At 43.4% G+C, this 22,283-nt stretch overlaps 1 protein-coding gene and 1 non-coding gene across 7 annotated transcripts in view; one reads left to right on the plus strand and one right to left on the minus strand.

Moving 5' to 3' along the window:
• Positions 1 to 22,283, minus strand: part of COL14A1 (collagen type XIV alpha 1 chain) — a 236,029-nt gene that overhangs the window by 204,124 nt on the left and 9,622 nt on the right. For all 6 annotated transcript variants that reach the window (XR_015140401.1, XR_015140400.1, XR_015140402.1 and 3 more), the window contains exons 2-4: positions 15,125 to 15,250; positions 9,957 to 10,073; positions 5,159 to 5,302 (exon numbers count right to left, since the gene is read on the minus strand). Coding sequence is in view for 3 of the 6 variants with exons in the window: in XM_086335693.1 (XP_086191819.1) it covers positions 5,159 to 5,302; positions 9,957 to 10,073; positions 15,125 to 15,233 (370 nt within the window). In the remaining 3 variants the exon portion in view is untranslated. The remainder of the gene's footprint in view (positions 1 to 5,158; positions 5,303 to 9,956; positions 10,074 to 15,124; positions 15,251 to 22,283) is intronic.
• On the plus strand, positions 901 to 1,007 carry LOC147358930 (U6 spliceosomal RNA). Its single transcript, XR_015141375.1, has one exon. It is a non-coding gene; the product is annotated as a U6 spliceosomal RNA (small nuclear RNA).

Raw genomic sequence — 22,283 nt, forward strand, 5'->3', positions numbered from 1 at the left:
AGAGCTAAGCAAGCTGAAAGCAAATGCATTTCCTTTTAAACGTTCGAGGAAGCAGCTAACAAAGCTTTTTAAGGCTACTTATGCTTCTTAGGCTGCTAGTCAGTGGAATATTTGCCGCAATCAATCTCACTAAACCTTAAGACTAAAGTGAAATGAATCATTTCTCTTTGTCCTTTTTCCTGCTTCTCACAAACGTTAAGAAAAGTTATTTCCCTTACTCACGTTGGAATGTCAGAGGCCAGAGACTGAAGCACAGTGCCAATAAAATGAGACAGAGGCTGCTTTATAGTGAAAATAACATGAAACTCTTTCCCAGAGCTTTCAGACATGTGAACCTCAAAAGAATGTAACATTTTAAAACATCTGTATGTCCTGCTGACAGGTGGATTGGCCAAATGTCTTTGTTCAGAAGTTTCAAGAGGTAGCAGGTTAATAGAGTTTTTTTTTTTTTTTAAGAAAAAAATCACAAAATGCAACTTATAAAATGTTACTTAGAAGAGAATGAAGAAAAGGAAGGGAGGATAGAAAAACCCACGGCTGAACACAGAGTCCTAGAACCCACGGTCTCCCCGGTTTGTGGATTAACCCTTTAAAAAGCTACTGTTATTTGAACATTGCTCATTATTAGAGAAACACAAATCAAAACTACAATGAGGTATCACCTCACACTGGTCAGAATGGCCCTCATCAAAAAGTCTACAAACAATAAACGCTGGAGAGGAAGTGGAGAAAAGGGGACCATCTTGCACGGTTGGTAGGAATGTAAATTGATACAGCCACCATGGAGAACAGTATGGAGACTTTCTTTAAAAAAACTAGGAATAAAACTATTATATGACCTGGCAATCCCATTACTGGGCATATAGCCTAAGGAAACCATAGTTCAAAAAGACACGTGCTGTACTCACTTCGGCAGCACATATACTAAAATTGGAACGATACAGAGAAGATTAGCATGGCCCCTGCGCAAGGATGACACGCAAATTCGTGAAGCGTTCCATATTTTTCCATTTCACGCCAGTCAGAATGGCTGCGATCCAAAAGTCTACAAGCAATAAATGCTGGAGAGGGTGTGGAGAAAAGGGAACCCTCTTACACTGTTGGTGGGAATGCAAACTAGTACAGCCACTATGGAGAACAGTGTGGAGATTCCTTTAAAAACTGGAAATAGAACTGCCTTATGATCCAGCAATCCCACTGCTGGGTATACATACCCAGGAAACCAGAAGGGAAAGAGACACGTGTACCCCAATGTTCATTGCAGCACTGTTTATAATAGCCAGGACATGGAAGCAACCTAGATGTCCATCAGCAGATGAATGGATAAGAAAGCAGTGGTACATATACACAATGGAGTATTACTCAGCCATTAAAAAGAATACATTTGAATCCGTTCTAATGAGGTGGATGAAACTGGAGCCTATTATACAGAGTGAAGTAAGCCAGAAAGAAAAACACCAATACAGTATACTAACGTATATATATGGAATTTAGAAAGATGGTAGCAATAACCCTGTATATGAGACAGCAAAAGAGACACTGATGTATAGAACAGTCTTTTGGACTCTGTGGGAGAGGGAGAGGGTGGGAAGATTTGGGAGAATGGCATTGAAATACGTATAATATCATATATGGAATGAGTCGCCAGTCCAGGTTCGATGCAGGATACTGGATGCTTGGGGCTGGTGCACTGGGACGACCCAGAGGGAGGGTATGGGGAGGGAGGAGGGAGGAGGGTTCAGGATGGGGAGCACACGTATACCTGTGGCGGATTCATTTTGATATTTGGCAAAACCAATACAATATTGTAAAGTTTAAAAATAAAATAAAATTTAAAAAAAAGAAGGAAAAAAAAAAGACACGTGCACCCTGGTGTTCGTTGCAGCACAATTTACAATAGCTAGGACACGCAGGCAACCTAAATGTTCATTGGCAGATGAATGGATAAAGAAGTTACGGTACATATATATAATGGAATTTACTCAGCCATAAAAAGGAGCACATTTGCGTCAGTTTTGGTGAGGCGGATGAACCTAGGACGTGTTGTACAAAGTGAAGTGAGTCAGAAAGAGAAGAATATTGAACGTTAACACATATATGGAATCTAGAAAAATGTTTCCGCTGAACCTATTTGCAGGAGCGAGCCTGGTGCTGCAGACACGGAGTGCAGACTTGTGCACACAGAAGGGGAAGGACAGACTGAGGGACAGCGTTGAAACATACGCATCCCCGTACGCGAAACAGCTGGGGAAGCTGTGTGTAACCCAGCGAGCTTCACCTGATGCTCCTGACAAGGCAGAGGGGTGGGGCGGGGTGGGCATGGGAGGGAGGTTCGGGGGGACGTGTGTGTACTTACGGCTGATGCACATCGCTGCACGGCAGAAACCAACACAGCATCATAAACGATTATCCTCCAGTTAAAACATAAATTCAAAAGTAAGCCGCTATTGTCTGAAACGATGTCTGGGATTTACATCAAAATCATACGAGACAGGGGGCTGTAGGGGTATAGACTGACAAGACTGACCATGAATGGTTAATTGTTGAAGCCACTGATGGGTATTCAGGGGATGATTTTACAATTCTGTCGATTTTTTAAGTTTAAAATTGTACTTAATGTTGAGTTGGGGTTTTTTTAAGGAGTCTAAGATTGCCAGGAGAAATATCAATAACCTCAGATACACAGATAACACCACCCTTATGGCAGAAAGTGAGGAGGAACTAAAACACATCTTGATGAAAGTGAAAGAGGAGAGTGAAAAAGTTGGCTTAAAGCTCAACATTCAGAAAACGAAGATCATGGCATCTGGTCCTATCACTTCATGGCAAATAGATGGGGAAACAGTGGAAACAGTGGCAGACTTTAGTTTTCTGGGCTCCAAAATCACTGCAGATGGTGATTGCAGCCATGAAATTAAAAGACACTTACTCCTTGGAAGGAAAGTTATGACCAACCTAGATAGCATATTCTAAAGCAGAGACATTACTTTGCCAACAAAGGTCCATCTAGTCAAGGCTATGGTTTTTCCTGTGGTCATGTATGGATGTGAGAGTTGGACTGTGAAGAAGGCTGAGTGCCGAAGAATTGATGCTTTTGAAATGTGGTGTTGGAGAAGACTCTTGAGAGTCCCTTGGACTACAAGGAGATCCAACCAGTCCATTCTGGGGGAAATCAGCCCTGGGATTTCTTTGGAAGGAATGATGCTAAAGCTGAAACTCCAGTACTCTGGCCACCTCATGAGAAGAGTTGACTCATTGGAAAAGACTCTGATGCTGGGAGGGATTGGGGGCAGGAGGAGAAGGGGACGACAGAGGATGAGATGGCTGGATGGCATCACTGACTCAATGGACGTGAGTCTGAGTGAACTCCGGGAGTTGGTGATGGACAGGGAGGCCTGGCGTGCTGCAATTCACGGGGTCGCAAAGTGTTGGACACAACTGAGCAACTGAACTGAACTGAACTGATCTTAACAGTGAAGTAACACAGGAAGTTAACCAGGACCAGCCTCTCCTGTTCACGTGCATGATACACAAAGCTCTGCCCGCAAATCAGACAAGACGCCTCCAGGAAGAGGGGGCTGCTGCGATCTCTGGGCCCTAGACTATACGGTCCCTGGGGGCAGGAACGTGTCGTGTTCCCAGTGCCTAGAATAGGGCCTGGTACTTAGTGGCCACGCACTTAAGTGACAAAAAAAAATTTAGTGAATGAATGAACATCTCCTGAAAGGCGAAAGAATCAGGACCTCTGCGGATAACTTCTAAATTCAACATCGGGACAAGTTTCCTAAGGGAACAGGGCCATCATGGATGGGGCCGCCCCAGAGCGTTCCCCTCTGCTTAGAGTGTCTCCGGATGCAACTCCTTTGACCAACTCAGTATCTGAGACTGACTCAGATATGAAGACATCGCCCATCCATTCTCTTTCCAGCCCTCTCCTGCAGCAGAGACAGCACCTTCTTTCACAGAGTCCTAAAAGCATTTATTGAGTAGCTATTATGTACTGGGTAGATGACATGTCTAGATAAGGCTCAGGGACAGTGTCAGGGAGAGGATTTAAAAACCAGCACTTAAGGAATTATGGTTTTCTCTGGATATCTGCCCAGGAGTGGGATTGCTAAGTCATACAGTAGTTCCATTTTTAATTTTTTAAGGCACTTCCATACTGAAAACCGTAACTCCAAAAGATACATCACCTCACTGTTCACTGCAGCACGATTTACAATAGCCAGGACACGAAAGCAACCTAAATGTCCATCAACAGAGGAACGGATGAAGACGTGGCACACACATGGGATGGAGTGTTACCCAGCCACAAAGGAGCGAAACTGTGCCATTTGCACAGACGTGGACGGACCTAGAGACTGTTACAGAGTGAAGTAATATAAAACAAATACCATGTATTAATGCATATGCGTGCAATCTAGAAAAATGGTACCAACGAACCTATTTGCGAAGCAGGAAGAGACACAGAGAACAAACATATGGACACCAAGTGGGGAAAGGAGGGTGGGAGGAATTGGGAGACTGGGATTAACATACGTAATGGGCTTCCCAGGTGGCCCGGTGGTAAAGAACCCGCCTGCCAGTGCAGGAGACACACGAGATATGGATTCCATCCCTGGATCGGGAAGATCCCCGGATCAGGAAGATCCCCGGGGGCAGGAAATGGCCGCCCACTCCAGTATTCTTGCCTGGAGAATCCCATGGACCAAGGAGCCTAACGGGCTACAGTCCATGGGGTAGCAAAGAGTCGGACACGACTGAGCAATTGCGCACACACATTTAAAATAGATAACTCGTGAGAACCTACCCTGTAGCACAGGGAGCTCTACTCCATGTGCTGTGGTGACCTGATGGGAAGGAACTCCAAGAAAGAGGGGGTCTATGCATGCAGACAGCTGATTCACTTTGCTGCAGAGCAGAAACTAACACAACACCATAAAGCAACTATATTCCAATAAAAATTTTTTAAACTAAAACTGAAAGGATAAGCAGCAGTGAGTATTGGAGACAGAAGGAACTCACGGAAGATTAGACTGAAGGTCTCCTAAGATCTCGTCAAATCTGAACAATCCAGGGTTAACCTGGCACAATATTTACGACAGACTCAGCCCTGGAACAGAGTCCCATGGCAGCACTCTATTCTGGAAATACGTACTTCTGAATTGACCTTGGGCTGGCTTGCTTTCTTTGTCTTTATTGTATGCAATAATCTGAACCGTGTAATTCTGGTCTGGCATAAGACCTTGAATAATTGCTTTCGTTGCAGTGTTCTGGAGATTCAGTTGATTGGTTTTTCCACCTAAAATAAAACAGAAAGATAAATCAGTTCTAAGAAGTACATAAACTGTGTCCATTAAGAAATTTCATTAACCAGAAATCTAGATTTTAAAGGTGAAGATATTTAAAAACGGGTATAATGGTGAGTATGCATAATACTTATTTTTCGTATAATTTCCATCCTCATTTTCAGTTTTACTCTTTGCATTAGACAGCTTAAACAGTTGTCTAAAGTAGGTGAAAACACATTCACAAACATCTTTCGCATAACACACTGTTGCTTTGATACACTAGGGAAAGCCATGGCCTGAGATCAGAAGACAGTCAGCCCTGAGTGTCAGATACACTTTGCAAGGAAAGAAGGCCACCTGAAAATGAACGGAAAGATACGGACGGGCTGAACGCAGTTTCCAACACTGTCACTTTCCCTACGGCCTCTCTAAAGCGAGTCAAAGCATGTCTGAAGCATTAGCGATCTAATTACCCTGAATCTGAGCATCACTGGCTCAGAATGCTGAAGGAACCACTCATCGTCTGGCTACTTAAAAGTTAGCTTCTTTCTGGAAAAGATCCCAAACTCCCATGGTCTCTCCATCAAACCAGACTGACCTCTAAGTTTTGCTGAAAACGCTAATGATTCAGTATCAACTTGACAGCAAAGTTCCAGACATGCATTCTTCTCTATTTCTGGCAGTGGTTACTGCCTGAGAAAAGGAAAATTAACTTAAAACTGCTCCTCCAGCAGTAGCAGCAAAAGGGCCAGAAATTTGCTGAATTAATCAAGTATAACACAGGCTACAGTATTTTAATCACAGGTGGTGCTAGTGGTAAAGAACCCGTCGGCTAACTCGGGAGACATAAGAGACGCGGGTTCAGTCCCTGGGTGGGAAGATCCCGTGGAGGAGAGCGTGGCAACGCCCTCCAGTATTCTCGCCTGGAGAATCCCGTGGACAGAGGAGCCTGGCGGGCCACAGGCCATAGGGTCACAAGGAGTCGGACATGACTGAAGTCACTTAGCACTCAATACAATAAAATTAGTTATGTTAAGTCTGAAAAATGATCATCATGTCACCTCTGCTGCCCACCGCTGTAAGGCAGAGCTGAACCTGTCTCCTGCCCAAACCCACCTCTATACATGCGTTTATTTCCAAGAGGATAAACTTGGTTTCAGAAACACCTATCATTTAAAGCTCATCCTTGACAAAGTGCATCAGATGAATCCTTCACTACGTGTTTCACGAAAAAGAAAAAAATGCCTTAGAAAAACTCTGTGCTCTAGAATTCCTGAGAGACATACGGTATACTAGTTTAAAGACTTTGAGAATCCTGTAATAAAAAAGCTTTACCTCTGTTTAGAATGGCATTCTTCAAATTTATCTGACCATTAAACCATTTGATTATGTAACAGCTATCATATCCCGCTAAATATCCTGGAAAGCACTTTGGGAAAGACTGGTATAAGCAACATGCAGAGCTCATCTCCTAGTGCTAAAACAGCTACAGACATGCTTCGTCTAGATTCACTTATTACTCCTTTTATTTACTCTATTTATTTTAGGCTTGATCAAGTCGATACCGGAGTGTCAAGACTGTCTTCCTGGCTTGGGTCAGGGCAGCACAGTCACTGGGTCGCCACGGAAAATAAACCCAGTTTTCATCGAGAAATTATCTGCTTTCTTCCTCCGTTTCTGCTTGTCATCGGGGTGTTTAAGCAGGAAGTGAGGTCTGCTTTTGGAGACGCTACAGCAGAGATGGCCGAGGGGTGAGGCTGAAGTTGATTGAAAAACCACCCAAGTCATTTCTTTTTTAAAAAGATAATTTTATTTGTTTATTTATTCTTGGCTGCACTGGGTCTTCACTGCTTTTGCAGCTTCCTCTAGCTGTAGTGGGAGAAAGCACTGGCACCCCACTCCAGTGCTCTTGCCTGGAAAATCCCATGGACAGAGGAGCCTGGTAGGCTGCAGTCCATGGGGTTGCTAGGAGTCGGACATGACTGAGCGACTTCACTTTCACTTTTCACTTTCATGCATTGGAGAAGGAATGGAACCCACTCCAGTGTTCTTGCCTGGAGAATCCCAGGGACAGGGGAGCCTGGTGGGCTGCTGTCTCTGGGGTCGCACAGAGTTGGACATGACTGAAGCGACTTAGCAGCAGCAGCAGCTAGCTGTGGTGAGCAGGCTTCTCGATGCTGTGGCTTATCTTGTTATGGGGGCTTCCCAGGGGGCACTACTGGTAAAGAACCCGGCCTGCCAACACAAGAGACGTAAGAAACTCGGGGAGACATGAGTTTGATCCCTGGGTCGGGAAGATCCCCTGGAGGAGGGCATAGCAACCCACGCCAGTATTCTTGCCTGGAGAAGCCCATGGCCAGAGGAGCCCAGTGGGCTGCAGTCCATGGGGTCACAAAGAGTCAGACACGACTGAAGTGACTTAGCACGCGTGCACACATCGTGCTGAGGAGCACAGGCTGTGGGCGGGCGGGCTTCAGGAGCTGCAGGACACGGGCTCAGCACTCGTGGTGCAGAGGCTTAGCTGCTCCACAGCATGTGGGATCTTCCTGGACCAGGGATTGAACCGGTGTCCCCTGCGCTGGCAGGCAGATTCCCACGCACTGCACCCCCAGGGAAGTCCTCCACATCACTTCTAAGGGCCTGATCCTTCAGTCACACTTGCTTGGAGTACCGAAGAGTTTGGTGTTACCAGCACTTAATCAAAAAAAATTAACCTACTGATTACTTGGAGGGAAACTAATTATTTTTCAAGACAAAGGGAATTCTCAGAGGTACGACAAATAAGGGACTTTTATACTGACCGTTAGCATCACAATAATGTTCAAGAGCCTCTTAAATTTCCCACGATGGTTTATTTTAGAAAACAAACTGCAATTTTAGAAGTCAAAGTTATTTAAAAGTCGGGCAGTGTTCTGCAATGAAAACTCTGAACGGAGGCTTGAGAATACAGTAAAGCTGTCCATGACTGAGTCACTTCCACAGGTCAACATGGGGAGAGTGTGTGTCGTTTTCTGAACCAGAGTCATTCTATGGAGTCTGTGCCTAACATGTGCTAATAAAGAAAGGTTTCTTTTTAGTGACCAAGCAAGAAGCCAAACATGTCATCTGTCTGTTTTGAGATTTTAAAGCCACTACAGAGTAAGATGTCCCCACTTAGAAGTAACAGAGCATGTCTTCCTCTTTAAATGAGTTGGGATGAGGCCTCCAACAGAAGGGGGTCCAGCTCTCTGTGACCATTTTTATCACCAACAGAAGGAGCAAATGTTACATTTATATAAATACATACACGTTACACAAACAGGCTATTACTGAGTATGTATGGACTATGTGAAATTGGATTTTATGGGAAGAAGGGAGACCTGAGAGAACACTTCGGAGCTTCTTGCTACAATCACGGTTAAGGCTTACTGAGCCCTTGGATCGGCCGGGCACCGCCGTGCTTTGTCTACCGGCTCATTTAGTCCGCACGGCCAGTCCTTCCCGTGAATGTGCGCGGGAAACCTCACGCTCAGGCGCCGGTGCAAAGGGTAGGCTGCGGGCCGCACGTTCTGTATTTGTTCTCAGGCAACGGGCGCTGCCGTTCCCAGACCACGCTCTGAGCTTCAAGCCTCGCGGCAACCCCATGAGACGGGCACCAATACTGTCGCACGTCCCCTGGAGGAGGAAACTGAGGCGCTGAGACACTCAACGAGCAGCTGGAATGGAGGAACGAGGGCTTGAACCAAGTCTCCGTGACCCCCGTGCAGCAGCAGCGCTCCTCTGCACGCTCTGTATTTCTGTTTGTTTTGGGTTTTGGCCACACTGCATGGCTGGCAGGATTTTAGTCCCCTGACCAGGGATTGAACCCCTGGGCCTTGGCAACAAGAACGTCAAGTCCTAACCACCAGGGAATTCCCAACACGCCCTGTACTGTTTCAGTTGATTATAAATCAAAAACATGAAAGGAGAAAGAAAAAACACAACCAAAATGTAATTGTTAAAAGTTTTACACAACTATTTTATCCTCATGATCAGTAAGTCTGTTTAACTTTTGCTTTTCTTGCTTTAATGCATCATTTATGCCCACCGTGTCTACTTAGAGTTTATAACTTAATGCATCATTGCTGAATAATATTCTATTAAGTTAATTAATTGTAGGTGGCTCAATGGTAAAGAATCTTCCTGCCAATGCAGGAGACTCAGGAGACCCAGGTTTGATTCCTGGCAGGAGAAGATCCCCTGGAGGAGGAAATGACAACCCACTCCAGTATTTTTGCCTGGAAAATTCCATGAACAGAGGAGACTGGCAGGCTATAACCTATGGGGTTGCAAAAGAGTCGGACACAACTTAGCAACTAAAGAACAACATAATTAATCATAATTTACTCAGCTGGTCACAACCATTGGAGGTAACTTTCAAGCGTCCATAGACCAAAAGTGTTCATCCACGTTGAAACAGAGGTAGGGAGGATTTTTGATAGTATGAAAATTATGGTGAGCCCAATAGCTAGGCTTTAGATTTGAGGCAATATTATTTTCTTGAGTAGAGGATAAGATCTCAAGCTCAAAAGATTAAATAAAACACAAGTCTTTCGAATGAGATTAAAGCAACACTTGGCACTATACATCTTAGTTTCCTGTGTGCCGAAAGTTGCTAACACTCGAAAACACAGTTGATTTTTTTACCTGAAGCTGGAGTCACAAGAAGTTTGTATCCACCAAATTTCCCTCTTGGAGCCTTCCATGAAATCTGGATACTATCATGAGATAATACATTGTATCTTAACCTTGTGGGTGGAGCGACTGAAAAGGGAAAACAAAAATTGTTTAAATGTTGAAGCTTTTAAGCTTTCATTGTTAAACTGAAAAGCCAAAGTAATGTAATCAGAATACTCAAGACTCAAGACTTCACGTTCTTTCTACAACCCCATTAGCGAATTGATCTGTTTGCAAAATAACACAAACCCAAGAGCATCTGTCTCTGACTCAAGAGGTAAGCATTTGCCAAGTAGTGCTGATCTTGTGTACTTTTTCCAGTGGTCATGTATGGATGTGAGAGTTGGACTATAAAGAAAGCTGAGCACTAAAGAATTGATGCTTTTGAACTGTAGCGGTGGAGAAGACTCTTTCCAGTCCCTTGGACTGCAAGGAGATCCAACCAGTCCATTCTATAGGAGATCAGTCCTGGGTGTTCATTGGAAGGACTGATGTTGAAGCTGAAACTCCAATACTTTGGCCACCTGATGCGAAGAGCTGACCATTGGAAAAGACCCTGATGCTGGGAAAGATTGAGGGCCGGAGGAGAAGGGGACGACAGAGGATGAGATGGCTGGATGGCATCATTGACTTGATGGACATGAGTTTGGATAGACTCTGGGAGTTGGTGAGGGACAGGGAGGCCTGGCGTGCTGTGGTCCATGGGGTTGCAAAGAGTTGGACACGACTGAGCAACTGAACTGAACTGAACTGATCTTGTGACAAACAACTCTGACTTAGGGTTAGAATGTAATATCCTAGTCTAACTTAATGAAGCCGACCTTGCAAATAATTTTATTATGGTACAAGAATGAACGTTTCTGCTTTGAACACATGAACTTTTGTAATCTAGGTAGACTATGATCTGTTTTATGCCTTTAGGTTTCCACTTTATTAATTCAGTAATTTTTATGATATGATAATTTAAGGCTATTACAGACATGTTATAATAATAAGATCAATCTTTTCTAATAGTTCACTAAAAAGGTCTATACTGCTTTTTTGTGTAAGTCATTCAAACTTCAAAACATGTTCTTGGAACTCTACATCAATGTTCCAGAATTTCAAAAGAAATCCTTTCATAAGACTTTTACTGAATAATATACAAATTAGTTTGTCACAAAAGAAAATTTAACTTGACAGAAAAGTTAGCACTTATTACCTACTTCTATGCCTGGTCTTTCTTTCCCACTTTACGACAGAGTCCAGGGAAGGAAAGAAATACTCATTTCAATAGGTATGTAGTATTATGTGGGGTTTGGTTCCCAGTTCTGTCATTTATTAGATGAATAATCTTGAGCAAGTGATTGTCCATTCAAAGCCTTGTTTTTAGAAAAGGTGGCACAGAATAAGCAACATTGTTAAAGAGAACAGTGGACATTATCTGTTGTAATATGTACAACAAATGTTTGTTCCCATCCAGCCTCACTTCATCCAATGGATGATCTCTAAAGCTTATTTAATACTCACAAAAATATATTACTGTCCAATTTTATACATAAGGGGAGCAAGAAGACGCTAAGACATTCATCCAGGTTCACATACTGGCTCGTGACCATCTTTGACCCCAAACAAAACGCTCTTTTTCTTCAGGAGAAGATTTATATTAAGAAGTCACCCTTCACTGAGCTAGAAGAGTGTGTGATTTACTCCTCAACTCTCCACTCGTCTGAAATCAGTGAGTTCCTCAGAACAGAATCGCAAGAGCAGCGTTCTCTTTCCACTTTCTTTACATTTCAGTGAAGAATATGCTAGTCGAGCAAGAAGCACACTGGCTCCCCATTCTCGGTTTGACATGAATGAGTCTACATTTCTCCAGCTTATGGGAAAGTATGGATTTATCATAAGAACTACTATTCCAAGCTACAAGAGAAGGTTGGCTAAACCTAAATTTGGATGAACAGAGACACTGATACTAGTTTGCTTCCTCTGGAACTGGGGGAGAAAAATCTTTATATAGATAGATTCTTATTATTTACAGAAGAAAATTAAAAATAAGAATTTAAAAATGTTAAACAGTACATGCAGTTTCTGAGCCAAACCTTGCCAGTGGGCTGGTAGACATGGTTGGCCGAGCTTACTTCGAGGTTTGGCATGAACTCACGGAGGCAGGGGGCGGGCACACCGGGGAAGCCTCGAGTGAAGAGCACAAGCAGAGAGGAGGCTGCCGCCTGGGCAGTCCCCGAAGGATCGCCTGATCTATCTGCACCCAGGCGTCTTGCCTGACATCTCAAGGAGGGCAAAGAACGAACACTCAGGATTCCTAGGTTAAATCTTAGAAATCTTTGTAGTGTGTGCTACCCAGGCGAGCTTCTAGCCTGCAACATCTTTTTAGTCAATAGCAGACCTTCTGAACCTCCAGAAGTGATGAGTGTGACACGGACCACACCCAGACCCCAGATCACGCCCAGAGAGCACGGATGGCGCTCCAGAACCCAGAATGGCAGTATCTGCCATTGAACCACCCCAGGAAATAAAAGTGAAGCAAAGGCAAAAACCCAATCCATCAATGTTCAGAAACAATTCACAAATGGTTTATATGATGACGGTCCCATTGCAACTACTAGCAAAAAGCAATATTGCCATTTTCTTTTATCAACAGAACCCATCTATTGCCTATGTATGCATAAACAGTCTCACAGTTATTGAAAGGAAATCTTGGTTAGACACAAAGCTTACATTTCCTTCAAGTTTTTGCCTTTAGGGAAAAAAAGCAAGAAAAGAAAGAAAGCAGCCTGAGGTCACAGCTTCAAGCTTCAGAGCCAGCTCCGCTTCCACGTTCGGACAGCACTGGGACTTCCGCCAAAGCAAGGGCAGAAAGATGGACGGGAACACTGCGAGCGCAGTGCAGAAGCCATCGTTCTCATCTCACGGGCCAAAAACGTGAGTATATTTAATACCAGAGCCGTGATTTTTCTTTCTGCAAGCACTCAGGAGCCCCTTCGATAAGTTTATGTACTTAACTCCAGTAATAAATATAGATGCTTGCATGAACTTGACTCAAAAGTCAATCTGTGTCAGTTAAATCTTTTTTTTTTTTAATTTCAAGGTATTTTTTTCTTTTTGATGCAGTTGTAGATGGGACTGTGTTATTTCTCTCTCTCTCTCTCTCTTTTTTTTTCCCTTGGAGTATAATTGGTTTGCAATGCTGTGCTAGTTTCTGTACAACAGAAAAACTTTTTGCTATACAAGAAAGTGAGTCAGCTATATATACATAGATCCACTCCCTCCAAGCCTCCTTCCAACCTCCACTCAACAGTTAAAATTTATTCCTCTTAAAAAAGACAAAAATTAAATGTAAAGCTTGATTTCTGGCACACACTGAGAACCAGAGTAAGCCAGCAAACCCATCTTTCATACACTGACGTCAGGCATTCTGTGTGAGACAGGGCCAGGTACAACATTTGTGAACATACAACCTTCATTCCAAAGGGGGGCTGCAAGGGGAGGCTAAGGAGCATCCAGCGCTTGACTGCAGGGTTAGGCTCGTTGCTGGAAGTACAGGGGTATTTTTTGTTGTTGTTGTGCTGTATTTTTTTTGAGAGGGAAGATTTTTCTTTAAAGATTTTCACCACAATCATCCTCATAGAAATCAAAGCTCAAAGGCAGAAAAGGAATGTTTATTTCATTCTAAAAAAGCCTCACTGTTACCAGGTACTTAGGAAATTTCATTTCATAATATGACAATTCATTAAAGGACTGATTTTCTGCCCTCCCTTCCTTCCTTCCTTTCTTTTACGTCCACTCAACTCAGCTGAAATCTTGCTGTTTTGACAAGGGACAACCTATGTTTATTTCTAATGGAATAGTCTCATTAATTTCTTGAAACACTAATTTTTACCACCAGGGAAGTCCCTCACGGAAACACTGCCTTTCACCAAGGAACGCTAACGTGAAGGTCTTCTGTTCCTCCCTACTCACAGTCACCTCCCTTCTGAATTTCCAACAGCGCCTTGGTTTTCTTCCAAGGAACAGCTCGCCCTCCCTGCTGCTCGGAGCCTTGGCTATCTGTCAGCCATCCTCCCTTGGCCAAGGGGGAGAACACGACTCAAAGCAGTCAGGCAGACTCTCCCAAGAATCTGAAACTTGTGTCCAGCCATGGAAGGATGGAAAACAGCTCTGACATTTCGTTCCAAAAACATGCCCTCAAAGAAATGGTCACTAGTTCCTAGAAACTATATCTAGCATGTTCCCGGATTCCTACACATTCCAAAGATTATTTAACTATTGTATGAACCACTTCATTATCTACCAGTAAATATACTTTTTGCTTAAATTAGCCAGAGAAAGTTTATTTTATTTGCAACCAGAAATCTCTGAGTGATAGAAATGGAGCCACGTGGGCAGCAAGAGTATTTCCCCTTTCAAAACACAGTTTAGGAGCTATCTCAAAGAAACGACTTCAGCAAAAGATACTGAAACAGCAGAAAATTATTTGGCTTATTTTTCCAAGTGATCTTCAAAAATCCCAAACAAACAAGAAAAGACCTTAGCTTTTATCTCATTTTTTAACTAAATGCATTTAGAGAACACTTGTTCTATAAGTAGGAGAAATTAAAATTTGAGGGAAATTTGTCATGGGATATGCTAGAGGGTTCTTTTTTTCTTGCATAGAATCTATTCAGCGTCTGTTAGGCCCTTAGTAACCTTTAGATTGTGCATTCAGTTTTAAAGAAAGGAGCAAAAATAAGGACCAGGTATGAAGTGGCAGAAATATCTTGTAGACACTCTTTTTAACATGATCAAGACACATAGGCACATGCCTTACAGCTCCCTATTAATAGAACTGATTTTGCAAATTTGACTTTAGTTATTAAATTTGCATGACATTTCAGAAGTATATTAAAAATGAGCTATTTAACCATTTACTGCAAAATTAATATGCTCAGCCACTAGTGACCGGTAACTTCATCAAAGCTGTGCCACATTTCTACAACGTAAACAGCTGGTAAAACTGAGAAAAAGCCAACACGTGACACTGCCTAAAAGCACAGCTGAGCCAGTGAAGCACTAGTAAGGCAAATAAGATAAAAAATGATCATCAGAACCAACATGGCTAGACTCCCAGGCCCCATGAATCTCTTTTAAGTTTTCCATACCTTGACCCTGGACAATGGTGCAAAGATAAGTAATCACAAAAAATGCTGGAAACACCCAGTACTGCATCTTGCAGTGAAAAATCTTCATTTTATTTCTTGTTTTCCGCATGGGATGTAACAGCAGTCCTAGAAACAGAGAGCACAGGGGTATTTTGAGAAGGCTGGACATAAAACATATGTAGTCATCTGGGACAGGCAAACAAGCCAACATGTGTGGGTATTGTCAGGACGTGAATCGATCCTTAGGGCATGCATATTTCACTCTAACATAAACTAGGAACAGGAAGATTCTTTACAAGATGCTGTAAATGAAGAGAATGATTGGGAATCCATGGTCACCCCCCTGTTTCACTAACACGGACTGATTCTGGATCTGACGCGGATGCCGGGGGCAGCTGCACACTTAGAGCGCAGCACCTCTGAGGCGGGCAACTGCTTCCTGAGTCCTTCCCATAGTGAAGTCGTCGGTGGTCCTTCTACCCGGCAGCTCACTGAGGAAGGAGATGACTGGGACCTCTTTGGCGGCTTCTCAGCAGAACCCAGCTCTGCTCAGGAGGTGCTGTAAGTTGCCCACACAGGGTCCCCCTGGGAGGGTCACATAACTCACAGAGGCAGGTCTAGGGCATGGGAAGGACTTGGAGCACTGAGACTTCACGTGGAATGCAGCCCTTTGCTGCTGCTTGCTCTTCCAAAGTTCCTGTAAGACTGACACCAGTCAAGTCTTTAGAGATGAAGAGTCAGGTCTCTGTGAGGCAAGACCTAGGCAGTGACGTGTCCGAGGGCCTCCAAGATTCTGTCCATCTTGGGTCTGCGAGCAAGCCTTCACAGTGCTCCCAGGCCTGAATTTTTGCAATCCTAGACTGTCTCTGCAACTCATTGGATTACCCAAGAGTCCCTTTACCATCTGCTAATCAGACACTTTTTAGGGTCTAAAGAGCCCTCAGGGAACCCTCGTCCCAAGCTAACTTATCTTTCTTGTATCTGCGTGTTATTGCTTTTATATCATGTCAATTTTGTATAACTGTTTTCTTCTAGATCTATGTTAATAACTAAAATTGACTGAGAGTATTCATTTCTTAAAAGGTCTGGTGTCAAGATCATTCTAGCTTCATTTTTAAAAATGTTAGAAAGTTTTCTATATTTTCATTGTTTTGCAATAGCTTAAGTACCATGAGAATGACATACTCTCTAAAAGCCAAAGAATAATTTGAGAGAGAAAAATCATATGAGCCTATTCCCTTTTGGAAGCTATTTCCTACACAACTTTTGTCTTATTTATAAATCTACTTAGCTTATTTACTTCTTGGTTTTCTAGTCTGGATATTTTCCCATGAAGTTATTCTTCTAATTTTTTTTAATTTTAAATTTATTTTTTAATTGAAGGATAATTGCTTTACAGCATTGTGTTGGTTTCTGCCAACATCAACACAAATCAGCCACAAGTATACATATGTCCCCTCCCTCTGAAACCTCCCTCCCACCTCCCTCCCCATCCCGCCCCTAATCTTTTCATTTTGATTTTCACATTTATTAGCACAGAGTTGTGTGATCTCTCAATAGACAACATATTTTCTGGTTATAGCTCCATTTACTGTTGCTATTGTTTACTGGCTAAGTCGTGTCCGACTCTTTATGATCCTTCGGACTGTAGCCCACCAACTCCTCTGAATATGGGATTTCCTAGGCAAGAATACTAGAATGGGTTGCCAATTCCTTCTCCAAGGGATCTTCCAAACCCAGGGATTGAAGCACATTTCCTGCACTGCAAGCGGATCCTTTACAGCTGAGCCACTTGGGAAGGCTCCACTCTTAGCATCAAACTGATGTTTTCCTACCTTTCTCTTTTCTCTCCAAAATGGACAAGCTAAATATTTGTCCAGATTACAATTTTTTGAGGATAGTTTTTTTTTAACTTGCAATATTAGCTCTGTACTTATCTTTGCTTTTCTGCTCTTATTTTTGTTGTTGTTGTTGTTCTTTTTGTTTATTTAGTCCTTAATGCAATATTCTTTATTTGAGGCCATTAATTTTTCTCTGGATATGCTTGGGCAGCCACATACAAGCTTTAATTGCCTTTTTAACACAAGAGTTATTTCAGTGAATGTAGCAAAAGATAACTCTATGAACCTTCAAAACAATATGATTTAAGATGATTCATGCACTTAAACTTAATCTGGTTTTATTCCAGAGTAACACAGTATATCCAGAGAAATAATTATATTCCTTCAAGTAATCATTCATAAAAAATTTTTCTTGGCAACTACTTTTTATAATATCCAGTGACAGTCTAGCATGCAACTCTTTCATGTTGCAACTAAAGGAAGATACACGTGCTTTAATAATCACATAAATAATCACGTTAGGGTCCTATAATAAAAAAAATTAAAGAATGTACTCATTTATATTTAGAGGTCCAAAAAATATCTCCCCCAAACAGCCTACCAGGCTTCCAAAATGCTAATTACTAAAGAATATTTTAAATTAAGACATTCACATACAGGAAGCCCCTTAAAATTCCTAATGGAATGGGCAACATAATGAGTCGCAATTTTATATATAATATATATGGCTTTTTAGCCTGGATGAGTTTATTATTAATTTGTTACAGATTAGTGAACCAACTATTTGTCAGAGCACAGAAGAAATGGGACAAACGGAGAATTCAAACTCAATACAGGGAGAAAGGCCCCGAGTCATGGAGACCTCTAACCCTACCAAGGCAGGTAGAACAAGATTGGGTGGGTCATCCCAGGGGTCGTGGGACTACCCAGGCAGCGCTAGAGGTAAAGAGTCTGCCTGCAGTGCAGCAGACCCAGGTTCGGTCCCTGGGTTGGGAAGATCCCCTGGAGGAGGGCGTGGCGACCCACCCCCGTATTGTTGCCTGGAGACCCCATGGACAGAGGAGCCTGGCGGGCTACAGTCCCCGGGGTCACAGAGTTGGACACAACTGAAGCGACTTGGCACGCGCACACTCCAGAGGGCTATGACTTTTCTGTAGACAGAAGGCCTGATTATGGGGGGTCTGAACAGATATAGGAGCAGGCATCAGCTCCATCAGGACCAAGACCATGCCCCTCAAAGGAGAACTGCACAGTGGAATCACTCTCAACCCAAAACAAATATTCTAAGATTTTGTTCCCCAAATATTACAACCACAAGGCTCAACGAGAGCATGGCAAAGCGAGAGGTAAGCACCAAGCGGGGGTTTTCTCAGGCATCCCACAGTGCTGCGCTAACACAGGACAGGAGGCCCTTTTCCAAGCTGCAGTGCAAAGTACTGCTCACCGAAGCACGGCAGTCCAGTGCGGGCCCGGCATGCGAGGCAGCGCCTACCATGCCACGTGAGAAGCCGATCTGCGTGGCACACACTATAAACAAATAACAAACCAGTGAACAAGTAACAGACCAGTGAATGGCTGCTGCCCTTGTCTTGGCAACTGCTTTCTGAAAACTGCTTGTTATTGCTGTTGTTCAGCCACTAATTCACGTGCGACTCTCTGCGACCCCGTGGACTGCAGCACGCCAGGCTCCCCTGTCCTTCACCATCTCCCAGAGTTTGCTCAAATTCACATTCATTGAGTCAGTGACACCATCCAGCCATCTCATCCTCTGTCGTCCCCTTCTCCTCTTGCCCTCAATCTTCCCCAACATCAGGGTCTTTTCCAATGAGTCAGCTCATCAGGTGGCCAAAGTGTTAGAGTTTCAGCTTCAGTACCAGTCCTTCCTTACATATTATTTACACAGAAAAAAAATTGTAGCCATAGCTTTTCTTTAAATTCTTCCTTTCTTATTGTTTATTTTAAATGAGATTAAGTAATACCATATTGGGAGAAGTGGAATTTTCGTTTTCCCAAGGTTTTATGCCAAGTCTTTCATTTGGACAGTAAAATAGGGGCGAGAAAAAAATTCCAGTTTCTGCTAAACTGCCATGAGATATTTTTAAAATGTCAAAGCCTAATTTGCTGAAACATTGCCTAAAACCTTGCACAAAACAAATAACGCTGCCTTTATTTATTTATTTTATTTTTTTTGGCTTAACAACATCATGTTAGAAATGGCCATTTAGCTGTATTACTACAGAAGGTATAAACTCAATTTGGGGAAAGTTGATAATGTTTAGCACAAGTTTTCTCAAAACACTGTTACTCGATTATGCAATCAGTAACTTAAAACTATCCCCATTAGGACTAACTGACCTGTCCTCTACTTCATATGTTTGTTTTATCCAATCTCATTTATACAATTAAGTTTAAGAAGGAGCAGAGGCCTTATGCAAGCCAGTTTTATCAAAATCCCTTAAAATATTTATCCTAAAGTTTGTGTAAACTACTCATATAAACACACATGCACACACACACAAAGACTTAACACACACATACATGCAAAGCTGGATAATGTTCTACTCAGTCAGTGCTGACATCCAAGAAAACCATAAACTGGTTGCCAGCCATCTGGGATACCCGGCCCTGCGAGAGACTGTTGTTTGTAGTTTCAGGATTTTCACTCCAGCAGTCACTACCAAGAGTCCTACCATAACCAAAGCTCTCTGCTCGTGTTAGTCCCTCAGTCGTGTCCAACTCTTTGTAATAGCCCTGACTGTAGCCCACCAGGCTCTGCTGTCCACGGCATTCTCCAGGCAAGAGCACTGGAGTGGGTTGCCATTCCCTTCTCCAGGGGATCTTCCCGACCCAGGGATGGAACCCAGGTCTCCTGCATTGCAGGAGGATTCTTTACCCTCTGAGCCACCAAGCCACTCTACTCTAAGGGAGATACAAAATTTCCTACTATATGATCCCTGTGTCAGCTCACTTATAATTTTATTGAAAAAGAAGACCACAAGCAAATTTACAAAACTAAATGAAGTAAGTGTGAAATACATCAGAGGTGACACAGACTGGAGCTGTGAGTAGAAATCTGGGCGCGAGGAAGACGTACCCACCAATGACTTGCTGGGGGCCCCCGACTAACTAGTGTAACCACTCCATGACTTGGTTTCTTTATCTGTAAAATGTGCACTCAAACATCTACCTTATAGGATTGTGATGATGTAAATCATGTACTTAGAAACACAGGTGGCTCTCAAAAAGTTCTAACCAGCAGCATGCTAGCAACAAGTTGAAAGAATGTAAGGCAAAGGCAGTTAAATCATCAATGAATTTACTGCTTGGGTAGATCCTAAAGGACGAAGAGACTCAACAAGTCTTTATCTCCCCCATCTCATGAAGGCTGTGGGACGAACTTGGTATAAAGGTTTAGACAAAGACAGAAGATCCAGATAAGGACACAGGCACCATTATCCGCATGGCTGAACTACTTTAAACTTTTCTAAGAACATTCCTATCCATTTTTTATCCTTGTCCAGATGACAGCTCTGTACAGGTTCAAAATCATCAACCATAAGAAGACTTGGAATATTTGACTTAAGAATAATTCATAGACTTAGCGGTTCTGGTTGACAAGCCCATGCAAAGAACATTTGAAAGACATGGGAATGATTAAGCATGAATTAAGCCTAGGAAAAATAAGACTCAGAAGCACATAATAGATGTCTTCAAATATTTGAAGGGCTTTCACGTGGAAGATAAACCAAGATTATTTTGTGCAGCTTCTGCAAATAGCACCAGAATCAACAGAGGGAGCCACCCAGACGTGGATTTGGACCGAAACATTCTCCAGCACTCAGGACACGCTTGTCCCTCTTACTCGCAGGTCTGAGAAAGAAGCTGGCTGCGTCACACCTGTGAGAGATGTTGTAGAGGGATTCCTGGGTTTGTGGCAGGGGAACTGAACAAAATGACCTTTATGTTCGAACTCTTTCTGGACTCTGTGGTTTAGTCACTAACCCATGTCCAACTCTTTATGACCCCATGGACTGCAGCCTGCCAGGCTCCTCTGTCCATGGGATTCTCCAGGCAAGAACACTGGAGTGGGCTGCCATTTCCTTCTCCAGGGGATTTCCTGACCCAGGGATCGAACCCCTGTGTCCTGCATTGGCAGGTGGATTCTTTACCACCGAGCCACCTGGGAAGCCCTTTTCTGGGTTCTACATTATTACTCTAATATCCATTTTAACTTCTGGGAGATAGCACACTCCAGGAGTAGCAGAGGACAGAGGAGCCGGGCCCACTGTGTTCGCAGGGTGGCAGAGTTGGCCACGACTTAGCCACTGAATAACAACAGATGCATCTCATAGGAGAACTTTACAGCCAGCTGATGATCGGGGTCTACAGATTTGCAGATAAGAAAGCAAAGACTAAGAACAGGGCTGATGTTACAGCCCAGGGTGCTGACGTGGCTAGTTTTCCTAATTTCTTCTCTCCAGTGAAAGTACCACTAGAGAGCACCTCCTCACGTCTAGAATAACCAAAAGGCTTTTCAGGATTGGTTAAGAAGTCTACTTAGAAACAGATCCTGGAGGAAATCAGTGTTTATCACTCTTTTCTGTTAGCCTTACGACATAGGAGAAAAGAGTTCTAAGTTAGAAATAAAGCCCTAGTTGTGTTACTGTTAGCTTGGTGACTGTCTTTCTTCCTCTGAGCAAACTCCCCACTGTGCAGGCATTGAGATTAGAAATCAAGTGGAAAGCCACAGTCTTATTAGCATAAAGTGTCAAAGGGCAGAAGAGTTCAGGAATGCCAGGGACTAAAATCGAGAAAGGGTGCCTCAGAAAAGAGTGAGCCACAAGTAGGGTGAACGACACTCAAACAAAAACCACCACCACGCCCTCGAGTTCTGGACAATTCAGAGTAAAGGGTCCATTAGGGCTCCCTGAGAGCTCAGTGATTGGAAAAGACGCTGATGCTGGGAAAGACTGAGGGCCGGAGGAGAAGGGGACGACAGAGGATGAGATGGCGGGATGGCTTCACCGACTCGATGACGACACGAGTTTGAGTAAACTCCGGGAGTCGGTGATGGACAGGGAGGCCTGGCATGCTGCAGTCCATGGGGTCACAAAGAGTCAGACACGACTGAGAGATTGAACTGAACTGAACTGATAGGTCAGTTGGTAAAGAATCCGCCTGCAGTGCAGCAGACCCCGGTTCAATTCCTGGGTCTGGAAGATCCCCTGGAGAAGGGAAAGGCTCCCCATCCCAGCGTTCTGGCCTGTAGAATTCCATGGGCTGTGTAGTCCGTGGGGTTGCAGAGAGTCGGACACGAC

This window comes from Bos grunniens, chromosome 14 (assembly GCF_055505025.1).
Source record: "Bos grunniens cultivar Pamir isolate PY7600 chromosome 14, Bosgru_T2T1.0, whole genome shotgun sequence".
Classification (NCBI taxonomy): Eukaryota; Metazoa; Chordata; class Mammalia; order Artiodactyla; family Bovidae; genus Bos; species Bos grunniens.